A 22,766-nucleotide genomic window follows, 5' to 3' on the forward strand; every position below is an offset into this window, starting at 1 on the left:
TTCTGTGATGAACTGTTAGCACCAATCCTACATTTTGTCCCTATGGATCGAGGAGGAAGGGAGCTCGATGGGAAGAGAAGTATACGAGGAGAGAAGCAAGGTCAACCTCTTTCAATGTCGTTAGCCTCTCATGTTGATCCGAAAGAATCATTCTTTTCACGAAAGTCAAGCTTGGCAAGAGGATAGCAAGTTAAAAATTTAGTCTCAGCAAGATTTGTATTTTTATTACTATAAAATTCATAAATAAAGTAGTTAATGGTGGAATTACCATTATCATTTTTATAGTGTCGAATCTTGTATGTATTCTTAAAAAAAGGAATTTTCCATTTTTCAAGGTCTCAAAGGCGCTGTCAATGTGATTTTTTTTTTTAATATATATTTTATAATTTTATAATCCTCATCTCTTTCCTTGTTGGACAGTAAAAAACAATTGTTGAAATTGCTATTAAAAAAAAACAAGCATTATAATGTGAAATGTTTAAAAGTAAGCATAATGTTTTCTTTATGGTGAATTATGCATGTTGCCAATCATGCCAAGAAACTCATAAGTCATATAGACAGATGTCACAAACCTCTATTCTAACAACATAAACAACCAGTTGTTAGAAGACTAATAATGTGATCCTAAATCAAGTTACATGAGAATAATAAAGTAGCAGTGCTTCTCGTACAAATTTTACATGAATTATGTTCCTGCTATAAGTGGTGTCATGAGCTGCTTTGTACAATGCTAGGCCAAGGTGAAGTAGTTGCAGAGGAACAGCTATCCTCATCAGCTGAGCTTACTGGCTGACGAGAGCTTCTGTACCTTAAAAACAGGTAAGGAAGAGACAAATTTCCGGTCTTTGGTTGTTGTCTTTGTGAATCAAAAGAAGAAGACGAATCCACATCGATTGCAGATGCTTCCTCTCCTTTCGAATCCTCCAAACATGAGCTTATATCACGACGCCGAGAGCCTTCTTTTAACTTCAGCAGTGTAGTCTCTGCAGCACAGATCAGATAAGCAACTCAGCTACATTTTAAAACTTGAAAGCCTAATAGAAGCTTCTTGAGTTGTTTCTGTACATATGCAGCAGTGCAGTCATCAGTTCTTTGGTTTTAGCAGTATCAGAAGAGAGATTTGCTTATTTACCAAGAATCTTGAATTTCAGGAACTGGAATCTACATGATGGCATTACAAAGGAAATTTGGAACATATTGCTCCACAAATTTCAACACTTGTATGAAATGGATCATGCTGAAGAGAATTATAGATATATTTTTAAAAAATCGAAAAATCCTTGATATGAAATATACTCAGGCATACTGACCCATACCTACAGAATACCTGCTCGGACCCCAACTCTATAAGTGGTGAAAGTCCCATTCCAACATCAGAAAAGAACCTGACTGACCCAACCTGAGAGTTAAACATCCAATTGACTTAATGGTTACTGCTCTAGACCTTCTATGCTCGCCCCGATTTGGTAGATCAGCTGGACTCCCGAGCCCACGGTATAAATCCTTAAAAGGGCACATTGATAACCAAGCTTGAAGGATATTAGCTAATCAAATATACTTCTATACGTGCACACTTTTCCGTGGGCCTCCGAGACCGCCAAGTGCATGAAGGGCACGTGGCGTACATGCCAACCTTCTGGCATATCTCCTTCAATCTTCTATAAATACCCCACTAGATGCTTGAAGGAGGACTTTTACTCTCTCTCTCCAAATCATTTATGGACTCAGAAACTTCTGACCTTCAATGGCAATAACACGAGCCACCATTTCCCACTACCTTACTCAATAATATACAAATACATATACTCGTGGAATTTAACACATCTATCCCAATATTACTATGTTAAATTGTGAAAGATTTTGGTTCCTATAACTTTATCCATATGAAAAATCCTAATTGCAAAAACTGAAAATCAACTATTGTGGGCAGTATGCTCTATTTAAAGTTACTCCCCAAGTGTATAGTAAACTAGTAATACCAATTGGGGGATACTATGATTTCTGACCAATATTATACAAAGTAATGCTAAATACCTCTTCTATTTTCCCTCCAATAATATGTCATTATTTAATTGGTTACTAATTATTTTTTTAATTAATGATGAGTCAGCCCGTTCATGGGCGCCAATAAATATAAATGGAAATCATACAAGAAGAAGCAAGTTATCCTATTATAAATAGCCCCAATTTAAGTTTCAGTTCACAATTGACAAATATTTTCACTATTAATATTTTATATGCAGGATGCGCAAAAATATATGTCTAATATTAATACTCAATATTAAAATCTTAATTATATTAAAATATTTTTTTTAAATCATAGTTGTAAAATTCATATTATATTAAAAATATAGTTGATAATTTAAGCAATAATTATAGTATGATTAATATTATTAAAGTAAAAAAATTTAAATATGATAAATTACTATATGTAATTATGATAACATTTAATTAAAATTTAAATGAAATGAAATTATTTCTTATATTACTCCAATATAATGTCTACATACATTATTACCATTGAAGAATATTAAAAAAAAATTGAGTGTGTGTGTGTGTGTGTGTGTGTGTGTGTGTGTGTGTGTGTGTGTGTATATATATATATATATAACATGCATTTTTGTTAGCAAGGACCTTGTGGTTCACTGGTACCAAGGTGTTCCTTTATGTAAGAGGTGGTGGGTTCGAGCCTCAATAGAAACAATAGTTTGTATATGTGGGTATACCACTTCCTCTCGTAATTAAAAAAAAAAAAAATGATATTTTTGTCCACAAAATTGCATAGTACAACTCTTATAACATAATGTATAAAAAAAAAAAAATTAACATAACATAAACCAAGAATATGACCTGAATTGAGGCTTATTATGTTTTTTAGATTTCAAGTTATACACTAACCAAAACCACCATAGTAACAGAAAAAATAACAATACCATAGGGGGTTTTCAAAAAAAAAACAAAAAAAAAAAAAACAATACCATACCTTAGACTTTGCACTTTAGGCTTGTTTTAGCAAGACACCTTCAAATGCAGTTAAGTCATATATACATTATAATAAAAAGTTGAAAATTTTAATATGCACATTTTAGATCTACTTTAAGTATTGAAAAATGCAAGATTAAATCCCAGTAAATTTTATTGATCACTAACAAATGCTCCATAATCTAATAAAATCCATATAATTGTTACCCGATTTAATGTTTCCCTTTTTACAGTATAATAACAATGACAATTCCCTGAATATCCCATTCCTCAGGAAACATTTAAGGGAAAGGAAAAAAGAAAAACCAGTTTCTCAAATTCAACCTAAAAATCTAAAATAGTACCAATAAATTGAAATTTCCGGACAGAAATTGAAAGTAAAGGAAATCTAAACGCGTAGGTACCATAGATGGAGAGAGAATCTGATTTCATGAGCTTGGGAGGTTGCCTCTCCAACTCCAACTGCTCCAACGAGCTAATCGACGATCTCCTCACTCTTCCCAGCATTTCTCTCTCTCTCTCTCTCTCTCTCTCTCTCTCTCTCTCTCTCTCTCTCTCTCTATGGAGAAGTTCAGAGAAGAAATGCTCGATCTCTTTGAAATGATGAAATCTAAGTGCGTTTGGAGTTTTGATTTATGGTGGCGGCAAAAAATGGTGCGGAAGAGCGGGAACCCCAAAACCTTCACTTTCCAAATCTATGTAATTTCGGACAATGCATGATTTTGGGCCTGATCTGGGCTCTCTCCCCCATCTTTGACCGCAAATTACGCTGTGGACTCGTCCACAGTGCATTGTGGACACGAGTCCAAACGACGTCGTTTTCAGGAAAAATGATGTTGTTTTCAGGAAAAACGACGGCATTTCAGTTTTAAAAAATTGATTTTGTCTCGCCGTTAACGACGTTATTCGTTTCTGAAATTATGAACACAAATCTCTGACATTATGAACTTACAATTATGAACATATAATGATAAAATTATGAACATAGAGTTCTAAAATTGTGAACATAGAGCTTCGAAAATTATGAATTTACAATTATTGAATTATGAATGTACAGTTACGGAATTATAAATGTACAGCAGTACAGTTATGGAATTATGAACACAGAGTTCTGACATTATGAACTTACAATTATGAACATATAGTGATAAAATAATTATGAACATAGAGCTCTAAAACTGTGAACATAGAGCTTCAAAAATTATGAATTTACAGTTATTGAATTATGAATGTACAGTTACGGAATTATGAATGTACAGTTATGGACGTATGAATGTACAATTATGGAATTATGAACACAGAGCTCTGATATTATGAACTTACAATTATGAACATATAATGATAAAATTATGAACATATGCTCCTATAACGAAGCGGTTTGAAATTTAAAAAAAAAAAAAAATGGTGGAAGATAACGGTGTCACTAACGGCACCGTTATTGTGTCCACAATGTATGCTGGACACGGGTCCATAGCATAACGATTGATCTTTGGCAAATTGGGCCTGATTACTAGGCCTGGAACTAGATAATCGGCAAATTATTGGTTCCAAACAGCTATGGGGACCACGGTCTAATAGCGTTGTTAAATATTATGAGTTCAAATAATATATAATGTATTTTATGAGTTAGAATAATGTACCTTATGTGTTAGAATAATGTATTTTATGTGTTAGAATAATTTGTTTTCTTTTTAGTACACCAGAGGGACCCAAAGGTCCCAAATTAGTTTATGTGTTAGAATTCTTATGAATAAAATAATATATTATATGAGTTAGAATAATGTAATTTATGAGTTAAAATAGTGTACATTATGCTTTATACTAGCGTAAATTACATACTTTTTCAATGACAAATACTATTCAAAAGTCTTTCAAAGTTTGATTTTTCCAACTTCATTAATATACTTTGAGAAATAATTTCTCATTATCTATATATTCTGAGTGTGTTATTATAATTAATTCATCTCCTCACTGAATAACAACTGTTCTCAATCGGTTTAGCATATATATGTCAATTATTAATGATTAGAAGACAAATTAATGGTCCCATTTTGATGCAAAGATTCTCTAAGCAGATTTTAGTGGGATTCCACGAGAGAATGAATTCTACGTACTATCCGATCTAAACAGTACAAACATTATACATATAAATATATAATACCTGCATCATTGCATGTTAAACAAATGTACAACTCTAACCAGCTTACTTAGCGTGAGTGTGGTTGTGCACTCTCATCCTCTAAAAAAGATTGAAAGTTCGAACTCCCCTTCGTATAGAAAAACCAATCTGATCAGCACTTTGATCGCTTAATTGGGCTAGAACCAATCTGACCAGCACTTTGATCCTTTAATTGGGCCAGTCCACTGCGAATAGGGATTAGTATGATGTATGGTATGAGTTTCAAAATGTCTCCTACAATTACCTCCCACATAGAGGCTTTCAAAAAAAAAAACCTCCCACATGGAGAGGTTACTACATGACATCTGAGCACAAAGTGCTTGGCTACAATTCCGGCGTCTTTAATTTTTCCTTTATACATTACTTATAGCAAATTCCAAGCATTCAAGCAAGTAAAAGTAGTGAAAGAATGAAGCTGAACATAGTTTCTAAAGAGCTAATCAAGCCTTCCACTCCCACTCCTCTAGAGAATGTGGGTTACAATCTCTCATTCTTGGATGAACCAACCCCACACTTCTACATCCCACTGGTTCTTTACTACCACAACCACAACCACACCAACCAATCCCAGATTCTGAGCCGTTTAAAGAGTGCTCTTTCCAAAACACTGACCAAATTCTATCCCCTGGCCGGCCGATTCAAGGGGCAAACACTGGTCAGTTGTAGCGACGAAGGGGTTTGCTTCGTGGTGGCTCGAGGCGAAGGGATGATCCAAGAGATGATTGGGTTGCCGGAGGGGAAGGAGTCGGAGAAACTCGTTCCTTACCGGGAGGGGAACGCCGCCATTGTGGCGAAAACGGAAGAGCTTTTGGCCGTGCAGGTTAGCTTGTTTAGGTGCGGCGGGGTGGCCATTGGGGTCTGTATTTCACACAGGGTTGCGGATGTTTGCAGTCTTTGCGCATTCCTTAAAGGCTGGGCGGCTTGTGCTTGCGGAGATGAGATCAAGGTTAGTTGATAAGATAAGATTCTTAATGGTTAGAAGACAAATTAATGGTCCATTTTGATGCAAAGAGTAACAGGGCTGTTGCACCGGTCTATGTAGTCTTTAAAACAAAAAAATATTGGAGGTATTTTTGAGAAAATAATTTATTTTATAAAAAAATGATAGAAAAAATTGTTTTGAGTAATTTTTTGAAGCAATACGTTGTTATAAAAGACAGATTAACTAAACACTCATATTAGCTATTTGACAAAACAGCTAATAGTGGTAAAAAAAAATCAAAATTGACTGATAAGCTATTTTACCAAACAATTATTTCATTTATTTTTCTTCTTCAACAATTATTGTTTATATGTCGAATTAAATTAAATGCAAAAAAGAGCAGACACCATTTGTTTATAAGTCTCAAACCCATGACTTCTTATATGGAAAAGTAACTTGGTGCCACAAGAGCATAAGGTCCTTAACAAGTTTGAATTCTATTACTATCATTAGTTTAAAATTAAAATTATAAGACGGCTAACATTATCTTTGCAATGCTCTTTCACATTTAAAAGTGAATCTCACTTCCACATTATCAAATTTACAAATTCTTCACTATTTGTCTCTACATTCATATAATACTCTTTTACTTTCAAAAACAATTCTACTTTTAAAAGTGGTCTTGCTTTCTTTTTATATTATAATTATAATTATAATTATAATTATAATAATAAAAATAAAAGTCAAAAGCTGCCATCATGGTAGCTTTGTGCAGCTTGCTATTCTTGCATATTATCATAAAAAAAAAATAAACATTACCTTTCAAGGATTTCATCTTGAAAGAAGTTCACTAAATTGTAAGAATGGCCTAATTTAAAGTAAAAAAGCAAGATAATTGTCACTGTTAAAATAATTGAGTGACTAATATAAATAAATGAATAATTCAGAGAAAAAAAAAATATAAGCATATAACTCATGATGAAATGAAAAAGTGTTATTTTCCGGATAACAAATTTAGTTTTGTAAGTTGATCTCACCGAATGCGTTTGCGTTCTGCATCATAGGTTAGTCCAGTGTTCAATGGATCCTCTCTTTTCCCGGCGAGAGGGACACCCGATTTCAAGCCGCAGGAAGGCTGCTCTGCTCTTCAGCCACCTCCGGAACCGGTAGCGACTAAGAGCTTCGTTTTCAGCGCCTCCGCCATTGATGAAATGAAGGCCAAACACATGAAAACAAACACTGCTCCGGCGGCGTCGCGTGTGGAAGTCGTATCCGCCTTGCTGTGGAAGCGCTGTATGGCTGCAAAGGAGCACAAACCCGGCGCCGTCGTCTCAGCTAACACGTTCCCGGTAAATCTCCGGCGGGGAATGGACCCGCCCCTGCCGGAATATTCCTTCGGGAACCTCTACCAGACGGCGAGCGCGGTGGCGGACGGGGAGGAAGACTGGCCTGGCTTGGTAACGAAGCTAAGAGCCGCAAGCGAAAGGATTGATAGTAGCTATTTGAAAAAACTGAGAGGCGAAAATGGTTTTCAAGTTTTGAAGGAGAACTTTAGCCAAATTGGGAGGCTAATGGGGGAAAGAGATGTGGTGGTGTTGAGGTTTACAAGTTGGTGTGGGTTTCCAGTTTATGAGATGGATTTTGGGTGGGGGACTCCAGGTTGGGTTAGTACTCCTGGGTTTGGTAGCATTGACACAGTTATACTGGTGGATTCTAGATATCCTGGGGGAGTTGAGGCATGGGTCACCATGGCTGATCAAGATATGAGCAGGCTTGAACAAGACAAGGAACTTCGCTCTTTCACTTGTTAGATGCATGCTTGAATAGTTGAATAAAGTAACAAGATGTGAAATGAGTGGATTTTTCTTAATTAGGTAACATAAAAGTATTCTAGGTGTACTCACATTTTATACTCTTGGACATATGGCATGTTTTGATTGCTTAATATATAGGGGTTGTGATTTTTATGATTTAATATCTAATTTGGTCACTCACTATTATTAGAATTTCACTAATTTAGTCATTGACTATCAAAGTTGCTCAATTTAATCCATAATTATGTAATTTTTACTTAAAATGGTCCCTCGATTATTGAGATTTTACCATTTTAGTCCTCGACTATTAAAATTGCTCAATTTTGTTCCTAACTATGCAAATTTTACCTAAATTGGTCCATCGACTATTATGATTTCACTACTTTGGTTCTCGACCCTCCAAAAAGGTCCACAAATTCACACAAAACTTACATTATAGGTTAACATTTGCATAGTTGGGGACTAAATTGAACAACTTTGGTAGTCGAGGACCAAAGTGGTGAAATCCTAATAGTCGATGGACCATTTTAAATAAAAATTACATAGTTAGGGACTAAATTGAACAACTTTAGTAGTTGGGAACTAAAGTGGTAAAATCCTAATAGTTGGTTGATCATTTTATGTAAAAATTACATATTTAGGGACTAAATTGAGCAACTTTGGTAGTCGATGATCAAATTGGTGAAATCATAATAGTCGATGGACCAAATTGAGTATTAACTTTTATTTTTATCCTTTTTTTTTTTTGCCTCTAATAAAATTTGAACACAAGTGAAAGTAATTTTAAATTTAAATAATATTTTTGGTGAAATAATGTGTTCATCTCTCACAAAGTAAGCTTGTAAAATTCAAAATAAAGCTGTTTTTTTTTTTTTTTTTTTGGCTGTGGGTACAATTGAAGATCAAGAAACAAGATGAATAAAGAATAAAACTCAACTAGTCAAATCACAACTTGACTCTACATCTCCACCGCAGACAACGTCTGCCTTCATTGTCTTTTCTGTCTTCACTGTCTTCTCTTCCATTCTCCGCCTTCGTCACCGGTTACGCCTTGTCCCATCCCTCCATCCCCACTGCTACCGGTCATTTCTCCCTTATTTTCGCATTGTTGTTTCCCTTTGTTTTGTTTTACTGGTTTAATTTTGTTTGTAGTTTCCGTGTTTTTCCTCTCGTTATTTTGACGAGTTTCTTCTTCTTGTTTACTTGGCGAGTTCTTTTTCATAAAGCGTGAAACGATAAAACTAGTTATGGCGTATGTGAATCTCGTCTTGGGTGACAAATATGACAATGAAAAAGAGACTCCTATGAACTATGATATGCAGTTCAATCTGATGGAGATATTGTCAATGGATAGAAGAATGGAAATAGATACTCAGGTGGTGTGCAAGACTATTCAACTAGTGTCAGTCTTGGGTACGTTTGACCAAATCATTAAAGAAGCTTTAAGTTCTTCCAAAGAATTCAGCTTCAAATTTGTGAAACAGTCTGTGAATCAAGTTTTCTGTAGCATTGCTAAGAAAGTTGTTTCTATGTCTGACTGTAATGAATGTTTGATCATTCGATCGATCTTTATTGTAAACGTTTCAGCCTATGATTAATGAATTAGCTTTTTTATTTTCAAAAAAATATATGATAGAATATTTTAATGAGTTTTACTATATATATATATATATATATATGGACTACCAAACTCTACTCTATTCCCTGTGGGTCTCAAGTAGTATTCTCCTATTTTAATCAGGAAGAAAATCCAAAAAACAAAAGATTTTTTTTTTTTGTTATATTGTAATATGCAATGATATATGGTACATATAGGAAAAATAATTTTACATATACTCTCATTTTTTATTCTCTAATACCTGGAAGGGGGGGGGGGGTAAATTTGACCCAAGGGGCAAGATACCAAACACAACCACAGGGGTGCACCACTATAACTAACTAGCGGACCACATAATACAAGGAAGTATTGTGAAGTTGACTGAGAGAGAAGAAGAATTGATGATGCTCTGAAACGAACGCCACCGCATGTTGTGACAAGTGTGCGGATCACACCGCTCCACCCTCCCTCGCCATACGCATGTCTCGCCACGTGTTGCGCTTTCCCACCAAACATCTCCCCGCGCTCCACATCGTAGAGCACTTTTTGGGTCCTTGCCAACCATTAGAAGACCGCACATGTACCCCTGTCTAGCCATTTCACTGCCCGATAAGTTGTCCGCCATCTCCCGACGAGCCGTCCGTAGGCCATCTGGGCGGTCCACCCCAGTCGGTTGAACTAAGTCGGGGCCCTCCAACTGCCTACAGAGGGCCAAGGCGACCTGACAATAGGCAGTGGACTCCAAGTGGTCCATCAACTTGCCTCCGAAGATCCGCTTGACGCCTATGGGGTCCACCACTCACTCGCGAGCCCAGATCTAACACTGAGGTTACCAGCCAACGCTCATACTGCCTAGGCAAACCGCTCATCCCCACCGCTTATTTATGGGATTGTGTTCCATACCGCGTTGCCAAACATGCCATTAACCCTTTTCCTTAAGCTTTGCATTATGGCATCATGTACTTTTCGCCTTATCACACATTTACCCCGAACTCTCTCCCCCTCTTCTCTTTACACCCCGGCCTATCCCTTCAATCTTTACACTATAGCCCTTTGTACTTTACTCTTTACCACACTTTGACCCCCGAACTTTATTTCTCGATCCAATTTAGGCCTTAAAAACAATGTCCTTGGGCTCCAATTATTTCTAGACCTAATTAATGCTCAGATATCCCTTCCCCAACCCAATTGACATTGAGCCCAAGCTCCATGGCCCCATCATGAGTCCCTAGTTTTCTCTAGTTGTAGTTTTATGTAGATATTGACTTCACCCTCTCGCATCACTGCCTCTACACTCCCTAATTTTAATAAAAAATTTCTCATCATCTTATAATTGTTTTCAAACTTTGTTCTCAAGCTTGACCCCACAACGTCCAATCATTGTTCGAGTTGTCAGATGCCCAAAAACAAAACATACCCTTTGTCTTGTTCTTTTTTCCCCTTTTGAGGTGTGTTTCCTTGGATTGCATTCCCTGCTTACAGACCCACCAAAGATGATTTTCAACCACATTCCCTACTTGTAAGCTAAGCTCCTTGGGGCGTCTTTCATGCAGGAAAAAGAAATAAGAATATTTTTTCTTTTACTACTTTCTCTTTGTACAGGCTGGTACGACTTCTATTTGTTCTTTCTCTTTTTTTTTTTTTTTTAAGGCATGGGGACACATTCACTTGTTGCGAACCCACTAAGAATTCAACTGCCTTCCCCACATGAGGACTTGTTGGGCCGCCTTCTTCTCGTGCAATCCCAACTAGGATTTTCACTACATTCTTTACATGCAGACCTATTGGGCTGCGTTTTCTCCATGCGGGCTCATAAGACAAGCGATGTAATGCCGTTGACTAAGGGAGAAGTTTTGTTTAAAAATAATACCACCCCGCCTCTTATACTATTCATAAGGCTGCACATTGTGGACAAGGACACATTCACTAGTTGCGAACCCAATAAGAATTCAACTGCCTTCCCCACATGAGGAATTGTTGGGCCGCCTTCTTCTCGTGCAATCCCAACTAGGATTTTTCACTGCATTCTTTACATGCATACCTATTGGGCTGCCTTTTCTCCATGCGGGCTCATAAAACAAGTGATGTAATGCCGTTAACTAAGGGAGAAGTCTTGTTTAAAAATAATGCCACCCTGCCTCTTATACTATTCATAGGGCTGCACATTGTGGACAAGTGTGCAGACCACAACGCTCCACCCTCCCACGCCATACACGTGTTCCATAAGGTGTTGTGCTTTCCTGCTAAACATATCCCAACACGCTACGTAGTAGAGCATGTTCAGGTTCCTCGCCAACTGTCCAAAGACTACGCACCTAGCCCTGCATGGCTATTTCACTATGCGGCAAGCCGTCCGCCATTTTTTATGAGCTGTCTAAACTAATTTGGGGTGACTCGGTAAGGGGCGAAAACGCCCAGGGTTAGTGGACCCAAGAGCGGTCCGCCTGCCTACCTTCAACGATCTGCTTTGGTTGGCTCGACCCAATGGGGTTTGCCACTCACCCGCGAGCACAGATCCAACATTAGGGTTGCTAGTCGGTGCCCCCATAGCCCAGGCAAATCGCTTCTCCATGTTGCCCGTTTTCCTGGATTGTGCTATATATATTACTGTCAAACGCACTATTTGCCCCTTTTCCTAAGCTTTGCGCTATGACACAATGTACTTTATGCATTACCACACTTTGACCCAAAATTTTCTCCACTTCTTCACTTTACACCATCCCTTCAGTCTTTGCACTCTGGCCCCTCGTACCCCCACACTTTGGCCTCCAAACATTATTTCTCAACGTAATTTAGGCCCCAAAAACAATGCCATTGGGCTCCAATTATTTCATTACCTAATTAATGATCGAGTTTCCTTTTTTTGGCCCAATTGACATTGGGCCTGGGCCCTATGCCCCATGCCCCTATCACCTATAATGTGTTTTGCTTTAATTGCTTAATAAAAGGGGACCAGATCAATAAGTCCTGATTTTTATTCATTAATTTTTCTTTATCCAATAATTAAAGGACCTAGGTAGGGCGGGTTGCGGGTTTGGCCCGCGATCGACCTACTAAATACTAATATTAAAAAAAAAATTGTTTAATTTTACTTCATAGCTTCACCAAATCACTGCCTTCACTTTCTTCAGTCCCTTCATGCTGTCACACACACCCTACCCTAAAGTCCTAAACCCAATTCCCAAACTTTAAACTTCTCACAGCCGCACAACCTACACCATCAAGCGCTGGCACACTGCACTCCCCCAAACTCCAATCGTTGTAACGCCGTCCATGTCAAAGCTTGCAGGAGTTGCATCTTGCACACTCGCAGGTTCACTAGTCCAAGTATCGTCGGCAAACGGAGATAGTAGCCGCATAAGGGCATCTTCAATAGTGAGGTTTTTTGTGTGGTTTTTGAGGAGTTTTTGTAAGTGTGATTATGAAAGCGAAATGAGAGAATAGAAAATGGAATAAACATAAACAAAACAAAATATGAAAAAGGAATTTTTTTTTTTTTTTTAAAAAAAAACGGAAAACTGAAAAAGATATTGTAAATCCTCGTGAAATTTCTACATTCCAGTCAAGCATGTATGTCATTCATGAATATACCTGTAGTATATAATTAAAAAAATGTTAATTGAATGTGTATTATGACTTTCAACTCCACTTCTTAGACGAGTATATTGTACATTGTGTAATTTGTCAAGGTACAAAAACATATGCGTCCCCATGTGACTGCAAGCGATCAAGCACTTGGGGCGAAGTACCATATATATACTATTTTTATTCCTTTAACCAACCAAATGTTAGAATACAATTCCTAAAGTCTATTTCTTCAGCGAACCAAACACTATAATACAATTCATATTCTATTCCTTACCTATTCCATTCCCTATGGAATAGCATTCCTATTCATTCCAAAATTATTCCGTAATGAATTTTGAGGTAATAGGAATGATATTCCATAAGGAATGGAATAGGCAATGAATATAATATGAATTGTATTCTATTGTTTGGTTCGTGAAAGGAATAGACTTTAGGAATTATATTACAGTGTTTGGTTGATTTAAGGAATGAAAATGATATATGTTTTAAAAGACATAAATACCCTTATAAAAATATGTGGTGTTGGTGGTGGTTGTGACGGCGATGGTGGCGATGGCGATGGCAGTGGTGGTGGTGACGGCGGCAGCGGGGACAATGGTGCTAGTGGCGGTGGCGATGGTGATGGTTGTGGCGGTATGTGGTGATATATATATATATATATATATATATATATATATATATATATATATATATATATATATATAATACAAAAAAAAAAAAGATATTTTCGGTATTAGAGTACAAAAGCTATTCCCAAATACTTGAAAATAGCTAATACCAAGGGGTCCCCTAGGAATGGTTCTTCCCCCTGCAAAGAGAATAGCTTATTCCCGAGAAGAACAAATTGCACTTTTGGTCCTGTGAGTATTAGGGTACTGGCAATTTGAGTACGTGACTTTCAAAACTCCCAATTTAAACCTTTAACTATGCATTTTTTTGGCATATTTGGTCCTCCGGACCAAATTGCCGGCCAATTTTGGCCGGAAAATGATTTAATGGTTCGAATTATTTCGTGATGAGGGTAAAAACGTCATTTCACTCCCTTCTTCTTCATTCTCCCTTTCTTCTTCGTTCTTCTTCTTCTTCATCCTTAACCTTCACAAGCAACCCACCCTTCATCCTAAGAGTCAAAGACAACACAAAATCAGGAACCTTTCCCTTCTCCTCCGACAACACCTCAATCTCAAACCTCTCCAGAATCGAAGCCGCAATGGATTTCATCTGAATATACGCCATTTCCTTCCCCAGACACATTCTCGGCCCGCCATGGAACACCGGAAACCGGAACGGACTTTCCTGCCTGTACTCCCCATTCTCGTCCAACCACCTCTCCGGCTTGTACTCGCAGCAATCTTTCCCCCAAATCTTCTCCATTCTCCCCATGGCGTACGTGTGATACGTCGCGAATCACCCTTTTCCGATGAACGTGCCGTCCGGCATGACGTCATCTTTCAGGCAGGCCTTCGTGTCCACCGGCACCGGCGGGTACAGCCTCATTGCCTCCGAGATCGCCGCCTGCAGATACTGCATCTCTCGCCGTCTTTTTCGATGTCTTTTAGGATGTTTTGTTCCACGTCCGGCCATGATGATAGTAGCTAGAAGAACCATGTTAGTGCCGACGATAACCGGAGATTGATCGCTCCGGTGCCCAAGCACGAGGACTACACCAGCGAGGAGGACGAGGCGCCGGCCGGTGATCGAACAATTAAAAGACGTAGAACTTTCTTCTTCGGCCGGTGATCGAACAACTTTCTTCGTTCTTCTTCTTCTTCACCGCATTATGGCCAAATGATCGAACAATTAAAAGACGACAAGTATTGCATTTCAATACGATCAATTGGGTAGTTGAATGCGTTGATTCCATTTGGCCATTAATATGATTCCATTTGGCCATAATGCGGTGAAGAAGAAGAAGAACGAAGAAGAAAGGGAGAGTGAAGAAGAAGGGAGTGAAATGACGTTTTTACCCTCATCACAAAATAATTCGAACCATTAAATCATTTTTCGGCCAAAATTGGCCGGCAGTTTGGTCCGGAGGACCAAATCTGCCAAAAAAAGCATAGTTAAAGGTTTAAATTGGGAGTTTTGAAAGTCACGTACTCAAATTGCCAGTACCCTAATACTCACAGAACCAAAAGTGCAATTTGTTCTTCCCGAGAATGCTATTCCCAGCCATGAAAAGACAAACTAAATAATAGAATAGGTCTATTATTGGGAATGGTATTCCATTCCCGACCTATTCCATGAACCAAACACAGCGAAAATATTTTTCAAAATAAAAAATGGAATTCAAGTAAAATTACTCATGGCATAAACCAATGATTCCATAAATTAAGGGACAATAAACCAACGATTCCATAAATTAAGGGACTGTTACGTTGAAGAAAAAAACGTGGCAAATTGATGACAAAGTAACTAGCCACATTCATTGGGTTTTTCTGTAACTTTGGCCCCACTATTTAAAAATTAAAAAAGAAAAAAGTAACTAAGGACTATTAGTATAGGCATGAATTCACCTTGCAAAATAGATTCGAATTTAAAGATATATAATTTACAATTTATGATGACTTTGTATTATATTTATAAATTCTCACAACTTAAAAACATAATTTATATTCTAATTGTTCACAATTTTAATATTAAAATACATAATTTAGGACTAGAGTTTATGCAAGGTGGACCTTATTCCATGGTATAACAACTGACTAGTCTACTATTAGTAGTTTAGTACACTTCTTTCATGAGTTTTTTGCACTTTTAGTCCCACGACTATAGTGGCACTGGCAGAATTGATCCACGACTTTTGAACCTTGCAATTTTAGTCCACGACTATTGATTTTTTTGCAAAAATGGTCCTTCCGGCCACTTTTCCGTCAAAATTTCACCGGAAAAAAAAATTCTCCATTTTTAACCGGGTTAAAATTGACATTTTACTTTTCTCAAAAAATTAAAAGAAAAAAATTGATATTTGACTACATACATTATTACTGGGCTACATACTACTGCCCCAGGCGGCGGAGTTCCTGGAGCAGGCAGGGCTGTCAGTAAGAGGTGGAGCGGCCGTGGCGTTCCCCAGGCTAGTTGGGTTATCCGGCAGCAGCATTGGAGTGGTACATGTACTCCGCCGCCTGGGGCAGTATTATGTAGCCCAGTAATATTGTATGTAGTCAAATATTAATTTTTTTCTTTTAATTTTTTGAGATAAGTAAAATGTTAATTTTAACCCGGCTAAAAATAGAGATTTTTTTTCCGGTGAAATTTTGACGGAAAAATGGCCGGAAGGACCATTTTTGCAAAAAAATCAATAGTCGTGGACTAAAATTGCAAAGTTCAAAAGTCGTGGATCAATTCTGCCAGTGCCACTATAGTCGTGGGACTAAAAGTGCAAAAAACTCTTTCTTTCATGAGCGTGAACCACAACCAGCAACTTATGAATATTTTTGTACAATCTATCATGCGACACACCACACCTGATAACTCTCTTTATTATTTTATTTTCCAAATAAGTGACAGAGACTAGTGGGAAACTTATTATGCTTGACAAAAATGTACTTATCCCTACACTTGTGGAGCTACGTATCAGAATTGGCTTAGTAGTTAGTAGTTTGGTTTCAACTCTTTCAACTCTATCTGAGAATTCTTCCCAAAAATAAAAACTCTATCTGAGAAGTTCGATCTGAAAACCATTTTTCATTTTATTCCGACGAATTGAATTACGGTAAATCTTCTCAGCCTCTGCTCATCTCTTTATCCCTATACATATTTTCTCAGCTTTGAAACTGATTCTATCATCACAATCCATCAACAGAAGTTTGCTGTTTTTTTTTTTTTTTTTTTTTGGGTGTTTTGAGACAAAAATTAACCTTCTGTTTATGTTGTACGAGGTACCAGGTGCCGTAGAAGATGTGGTCGTCGAAGAAGCAAATGATGGCATCGTTGCGAGGCTATTGGAGGAGTCCAATGGGACCTAAAACAACTCACTTTTGGGGTCCTATGGCAAACTGGGGATTTGTCATTGCAGTATGTTTCATTTCATACTTCAATTCCCTTCAATTTTTTATAATTTTTGGGTTCTACAAAACTTTACTGGAGAAATTTAGATTCTGTTTACCAGCTCTAATAATTCTTTAGAGATTTTTTCTTTTTTTTTTTCTTCAATTTTTCATTCTTTCATTTTCGATTTTTATTCAATTCTGATCTTTATTTTCCATTATTTCTCGAAAAAGGAAGAGCTTGTTTAGTAATTATATACTCCGTATTTCCTAATAGGCAACAGAATTTCCCATTTTGTGGACCCAATTGATCATTTTCACTTTTCTTAATTTTCTCCTCAAATAGGATTGGGAGAGCCAAATGGGTCTTAAAAGTATGGGTTTTAATTTAAAGTTATGCACCAATGCTACATTAATTAATATAAAATATTAAATTGTAAATAATTTGAGTTATACTTATATATAAACGTTTTTTTTTTTTTTAAATGAGGCCTTAATTTTATTAAATTTATTTTTAAAATTCCATTATTAATGGATTTGTGTAGGGAATAATGGACGTAAAGAAACCTCCGGACGCTATATCTGGCAACATGACTGGAGGTAAAGAATTTGTTCATATGTTGCTCTTGGGTAGAATGGGAATGTTTATTTTTCAATCTTAATTACCCATAAGAATAGTATACTACTTACCATATTATAAAGCATAGAGCAAATTACACTTTTGGTCCTGTGACTATTAGGGGTGTGTTAATTTGAGTACGTGACTTTTAAAACTAACAATTTAGTCCTTTAACTATCATTTTTTTAGCAGATTTGGTCCTCCAGGCCAAATTGTCGGTGGAATTTGGCCGGAAAGACGTTCGAATTTTTAAATCAAACGCTATTTTTTTACAATTAAAAAGACCGAATTACCCCCACTAATATTTGATTTAAAAATTCGAATGTCTTTCCGGCCAAATTCCACCGGCAATTTGGCCAGGAGGACCAAATCTGCTAAAAAAATGATAGTTAAAGGACTAAATTGTTAGTTTTAAAAGTCACGTACCCAAATTAACACACCCCTAATAGTCAATGTCTAAATGGACCAAACTTGTTGCATATAACATTTTATAACACGTAATGTGGCTCCATTTTATTAATTCTTATTTGAAATTAGTGAATTTAGTCAATTCACTCAAAGCTTGTCCAGGGCAACCAAACCATGCCCTTATAATGGTTCCATCCTTAATTCTTTTAAGTTTAATTCATATATTAGAGTTGGGTTAAACAAAATGTTACTTCACATACAATTGGAAACAAAAAGCGACGACAATATATAATTAAAAGAAATGAATGTTTGTATAATTTAAGGATGAAAATTGTTAATTTTTTTTCCAATTAAATTAAGGTCAAGTTTGGTAAAATAGTTAGCCTATCAGTTAATTTGGACTTGTTTCACTATTATTAACTGTGTGACTTGGTTAAACAACCAATATAAGTGTTTGATTAATTAGTTTTTTTTTTTTTTTTTTTTTTTGTAACAACATTTTGTTTCAAAATACTAAAATTCAAAAAACGGGTCAAAAAACAGTTTTTTCTTTTTGAGAAAGTCATTTGGTATGTAATTAGCTATCAACTATAATTTACCAAATATTTTATATCATCAGCTAATAGCTATTTACCAAACGCCCCTAAATGAGTTCATAATAATATGTTGTGCACGTTTTGGTTGTTGGAGCATGCACTTGCAGTGTTATGCGTGTTTTCTATGTTGTGCATGAGATTTGCTTGGATGGTGCGACCTCGCAATCATCTACTTTTGGCGTGCCATGCTGCAAATGAATCCGTCCAACTTTATCAACTCTCGCGTTGGGCTAATCATAACTGGTACGTCCTATATCCACTATTCGACTCACCTTTATAATTTCAAAACGTACTCACTCACACTTTGCAATAATTATATACGCGATAAGTCGATAATGCGAATGACTTATTTTTGCATTCTTATTTCGGAGCAAGGATGATCTGATAAGAAACAATAATGGAAAAGAAATGGTTAAAGACTTGATTTTGCATTCTTATCCTCATATTTTTATGCCGTACATTCAAAATTTCAATTTAGGAAATTTGTAATAATAATGGCACATAGAGGGCATGCATTGTGCTAATCATCTCATGGTTTTCTTGTTGTTCTTAGTAGGTACGTGACACCAACAGAAGACAAAGATGATCCAAAGTGATTTAATTGGTTTGTTCAAAACAACCTTCTTATACCTCACAATAAGAAAATATGATGTGAAGTGATAATATAATGTACCCTTAAGAGGGATCAAATGTATGTTTGTATTGCAAATTGCAAATAGCGTTTATAATATGACCATCGTTAGCCTTTAGCAGGTTTTGTGATTATAAATAATGATGATACATTATTCATTCAACACCTTATAATATCTCTAGTATAATTTGTTTTATTATTAAATAGTAATTATCTTTCAAAAATATTTTTATTATTATACAACATATAAAATGAATAATGTATAATCACCAATAATATGAACAAAAAAATAATAATCTAAAAGCACAAATCAAAAAAAAAAACTTAAAATTCAAATTACCAATTTGGAGGGGGAATAATAATGGAATGCAACTTTTATTTTATTGAGAAATGAGTTTTCTAATTAAATGGGTAATCAAATCTCATTGTAGTGCTCTAAAAATCTGTCAACCAAACAATAACAATGTCTTTGATTCCCATTCATGATAACTAAACCCATGAACCAAACACATCCTCAGCCTTTTAATTATTAGTATAGTGGTTTTTTTTTTTTTTGAATACAGAGGAAGGGTGGAACCCCGGGGAACAAACAAAATTAGTCACCGCGGACAAAAGGAACACCTAGACAATCGTTACGGATATACTCCGCGAGTTTGTCATTGGGACAAAAAAAACAAGATGGCCAAACTCGTTGTCCGGCGCATAATTCTTCGCAAGCCAATCCGCCGCTTGATTTTGTTCTCGCAAAATGTGGCAGCATTTGACATTCCAGTTCTTCATGATCCAAGCCTTACACTCAGTAATAACATTACACAGGGTTCCAGTGTTCCACCACCTTTGGTGTCAAAAAGAGGGTCATTAATATACTTGACCACGTTGACAGAATCACTCTGAATCATGATGTTAGAGAAGGTCAACTCCACGCGACTTTGAGCCCGGCAAGGACGGCGCGAGCTTCTGCAACTTCAACCGAGCACCATCTAAATGAAATAGTTAGAGACTGCTAATTTTAATTTTGTATTCAAATCTAATTTCTCAAGTTGTAGTGGACTAGCTAAGTCCCCCAAAGTTTATATGGTTCATACAATTTGAAAAGTTTGGAGTTTGATGGTTATATATATATATATATATATATATATATATATATATATATATATATAAAGTCTACATAGTTCTAATATGATACGGGGTATAATATATAAAAGTTAATAAGTTTTTGAATATTAATAAACTTTTTGTTGAATAAATATCGATAGATGGTACTTGGTATGGGTCGGAATACCCTTGAAAAAAGGGCAGTCCTGGAGCATATATGTTGGGATGGAAAGAGCATGGGAGATGGGATTTCGGAAGATGATCATAGAATCAGACTGCGCGATGGCCATCTCCATTCTCAACAATAGCAATGATTATGAAGGACCCGCAAGCAACCTAATTGCGAAATGCAGAGAGCTCAAGAGCAGACAGTGGGAGATTGCGTTAATCCATGCGCCAAGGGAGCAAAACAAGGTATCTGATATCTTGGCTAAGCAAGCTTACGACCACAATGAAGCCACAAGATGGTTCGAACATCCCCCAGAGCAATCCACGAAGCTTTAAGAGAAGATGAGCTTGGCCTTATGGACAGAACGAGCACGGTAAGGATTAGCTATTAATCCTGGATATCCTCCTCCTCTTTTTGGAAAAAAAGGGCAGTCCTGGAAGGTCTCAGTATTGATTCTCAGACTCTATAAAATTTTATATCGAATATTATTAAACTTTTAGGTCATGTTTGGTAACATAGTTTGTCTATCGGTCAATAATTTTGACTTATTTGAGTGTTTGATTAATTAGCTGAGTATAACAACTTATTGTTCTAGAATGCTAAAATTCAAAAAAGCTGTTCAAAGCAGTTTTTTCGATCAGTTTTTTGATAAATTAATTTTGCATGTATCAATTAATGTTATCAACTAGTCAAACTCACTAACTCACTAGCAGCTATTTAGCAAACACCCCCTTAGTCATTAAAAGTTTTAACAAAATCTTATGGGAAAAGCGTCAAATAAGCCCTCTAACTTTATACAAAAGTGAAATTAACCCCTCAAAATTTTAAATGTGCAATTAAACACTCCAACTAGCTATTTTAATGCATTGAAATCCTAACATTGATTAATGACCTGCAATAGCAGGTCACTTGTAGGTAATCGACCGCCAGCTTCATCCGAATAGAAGGCCACCACATTTAGGTCACCTTCTCGTTGGAAAAGGTGACCAAGGTGGTCGTCTTTGCCTGGCGATGGCGACCACTAGTTGCCTTCTTCAAAGAGGGCGACCGACGGTCGGGTTGTCGGTCATCGATTTTCCTCCGTTCAATGATATTCCAAGGTAGTCAAAGTAAATAGTAACAGTCAACGATGACTTATATACCGGTAACCTGTTGGTTACCGGTAAAATGGGCTTATTTGATCTAATTTATATTGTTGGAGTGTTTAATTGAACTTTTTAAAAGTTTAAGGGTCTAATTATATTTTCGTGTAAAGTTAGATGACCTATTTTACCATTATCCCAAAGAGTTATATCTACTTTTGGTCCCACAAGTATGGAACTATTTCCACATTTGGTCCCTGACTATCAAAATATTTAGATTTGGTCCCACGACTTTTAAACCCTTGCCACATTTGATCCCTGACTATGAAAATTTTCAGATTTGGTCCCACGACTTTTAAATCCTTGCCACATTTGGTCCCTGACTATTAAAATTTCTAGATTTGGTCCCATGACTTTTAAATCCTTGGTAAATTTGGTCTCGACTATTAAAATTTCTAGATTTGATCCCACGACTTTTAAATCTTCGCAACATTTAGTCCCTGACTATTAAAATTAAATTTGATCAGGTGATTCTAATCCCAAAATTAACAACTAATCTCCCTCCTAATTAAATAAATTGTATTTCCTTTAAAAAATAAATAAATTGTATTTTGTACAAAACATTCCATGTTTGTAAATTTAAATTTGTAATATAATTTTCATTTATTTGATTTTAACATTATTAAAGTTTGTATACAATATTTGTATTCTGTGATCATAATATCATTAATTCAACACCATATTAACTTATAAAGAATTTGGAGGTAACTTTATCGTAGGACCAAATCTGAAAATTTTAATAGTCGGGACTTAATGTGGCAAGGACTTTTGTAGAACCAAATCTTAAAATTTTAATAGTTGAGGACCAAATGTGGTAAGGATTTAAAAGTCATAAAACTAAATTTAAAAATTTTAATAATCGGAAACTAAATGTGAAAATGATTCCATACTCGTGAGACCAAAAGTGAAAATAGTTGTTTTCCCAAATCTTATTGAATACAGTCTCTATTTTTGGGTTGCTTTAATAAATTAAAAAGAGTCACTGTTAGTATTAAAAAAAAAAAAAAAAAAAAAAAAAGGAAAACTTGGAAT

At 36.2% G+C, this 22,766-nt stretch overlaps 3 protein-coding genes and 1 pseudogene across 5 annotated transcripts; 2 read left to right on the plus strand and 2 right to left on the minus strand.

The window, feature by feature from the left end:
* Positions 1-554: 554 nt before the first annotated feature.
* LOC109190506 lies at positions 555-3,755 on the minus strand. Of its 2 annotated transcripts, XM_019340998.1 has the most exons (3): positions 3,529-3,755; positions 3,387-3,490; positions 555-983 (listed from the first exon to the last, which is right to left on the minus strand). In XM_019340998.1, the coding sequence occupies exons 2-3, from the start codon at positions 3,487-3,489 to the stop codon at positions 709-711; spliced, it is 378 nt and encodes a 125-aa protein (XP_019196543.1). In that variant the 5' UTR covers position 3,490; positions 3,529-3,755; the 3' UTR covers positions 555-708. The 2 variants fall into 2 exon arrangements, with proteins under 2 accessions (XP_019196543.1, XP_019196542.1); XM_019340997.1 differs by having other exon boundaries at positions 3,387-3,755.
* Positions 3,756-5,512: 1,757 nt separating this feature from the next.
* Positions 5,513-7,959, plus strand: LOC109190503 (vinorine synthase-like). The gene is made up of 2 exons (XM_019340994.1): positions 5,513-6,107; positions 7,148-7,959. Exons 1-2 carry the CDS (start codon positions 5,571-5,573, stop codon positions 7,892-7,894), a joined length of 1,284 nt encoding a protein of 427 aa, XP_019196539.1. The 5' UTR covers positions 5,513-5,570; the 3' UTR covers positions 7,895-7,959.
* A 5,110-nt stretch (positions 7,960-13,069) lies between these two features.
* On the minus strand, positions 13,070-14,690 carry LOC109190292 (annotated as a pseudogene).
* A 1,978-nt stretch (positions 14,691-16,668) lies between these two features.
* LOC109190507 (mitochondrial pyruvate carrier 1-like) lies at positions 16,669-19,498 on the plus strand. 2 transcript variants are annotated; one of them, XM_019340999.1, is made up of 5 exons: positions 16,669-16,800; positions 16,974-17,102; positions 17,620-17,674; positions 18,805-18,940; positions 19,251-19,498. In XM_019340999.1, the coding sequence occupies exons 2-5, from the start codon at positions 16,986-16,988 to the stop codon at positions 19,291-19,293; spliced, it is 351 nt and encodes a 116-aa protein (XP_019196544.1). In that variant the 5' UTR covers positions 16,669-16,800; positions 16,974-16,985; the 3' UTR covers positions 19,294-19,498. The 2 variants fall into 2 exon arrangements, with proteins under 2 accessions (XP_019196544.1, XP_019196545.1); XM_019341000.1 differs by having other exon boundaries at positions 16,682-16,800; positions 19,254-19,308.
* Positions 19,499-22,766: the final 3,268 nt, after the last annotated feature.

Source organism: Ipomoea nil, unplaced genomic scaffold (genome assembly GCF_001879475.1).
Source record: "Ipomoea nil cultivar Tokyo-kokei standard unplaced genomic scaffold, Asagao_1.1 scaffold1576, whole genome shotgun sequence".
Classification (NCBI taxonomy): domain Eukaryota; kingdom Viridiplantae; phylum Streptophyta; class Magnoliopsida; order Solanales; family Convolvulaceae; genus Ipomoea; species Ipomoea nil.

Excerpts from the sequence above, each read along its gene's own strand:
- LOC109190506 (XM_019340998.1), bottom strand. The coding sequence starts at position 3,489 with ATGCTGGGAAGAGTGAGGAGATCGTCGATTAGCTCGTTGGAGCAGTTG. Across the intron at positions 984-3,386 it reads AGATTCTCTCTCCATCTATG|AGACTACACTGCTGAAGTTA; the intron begins GTACCTACGCGT and ends TCTGTGCTGCAG.
- LOC109190503 (XM_019340994.1), top strand. The coding sequence starts at position 5,571 with ATGAAGCTGAACATAGTTTCTAAAGAGCTAATCAAGCCTTCCACTCCC. Across the intron at positions 6,108-7,147 it reads CTTGCGGAGATGAGATCAAG|GTTAGTCCAGTGTTCAATGG; the intron begins GTTAGTTGATAA and ends TCTGCATCATAG.
- LOC109190507 (XM_019340999.1), top strand. The coding sequence starts at position 16,986 with ATGTGGTCGTCGAAGAAGCAAATGATGGCATCGTTGCGAGGCTATTGG. Across the intron at positions 17,103-17,619 it reads ACTGGGGATTTGTCATTGCA|GGAATAATGGACGTAAAGAA; the intron begins GTATGTTTCATT and ends GGATTTGTGTAG. Across the intron at positions 17,675-18,804 it reads ATCTGGCAACATGACTGGAG|TGTTATGCGTGTTTTCTATG; the intron begins GTAAAGAATTTG and ends ATGCACTTGCAG.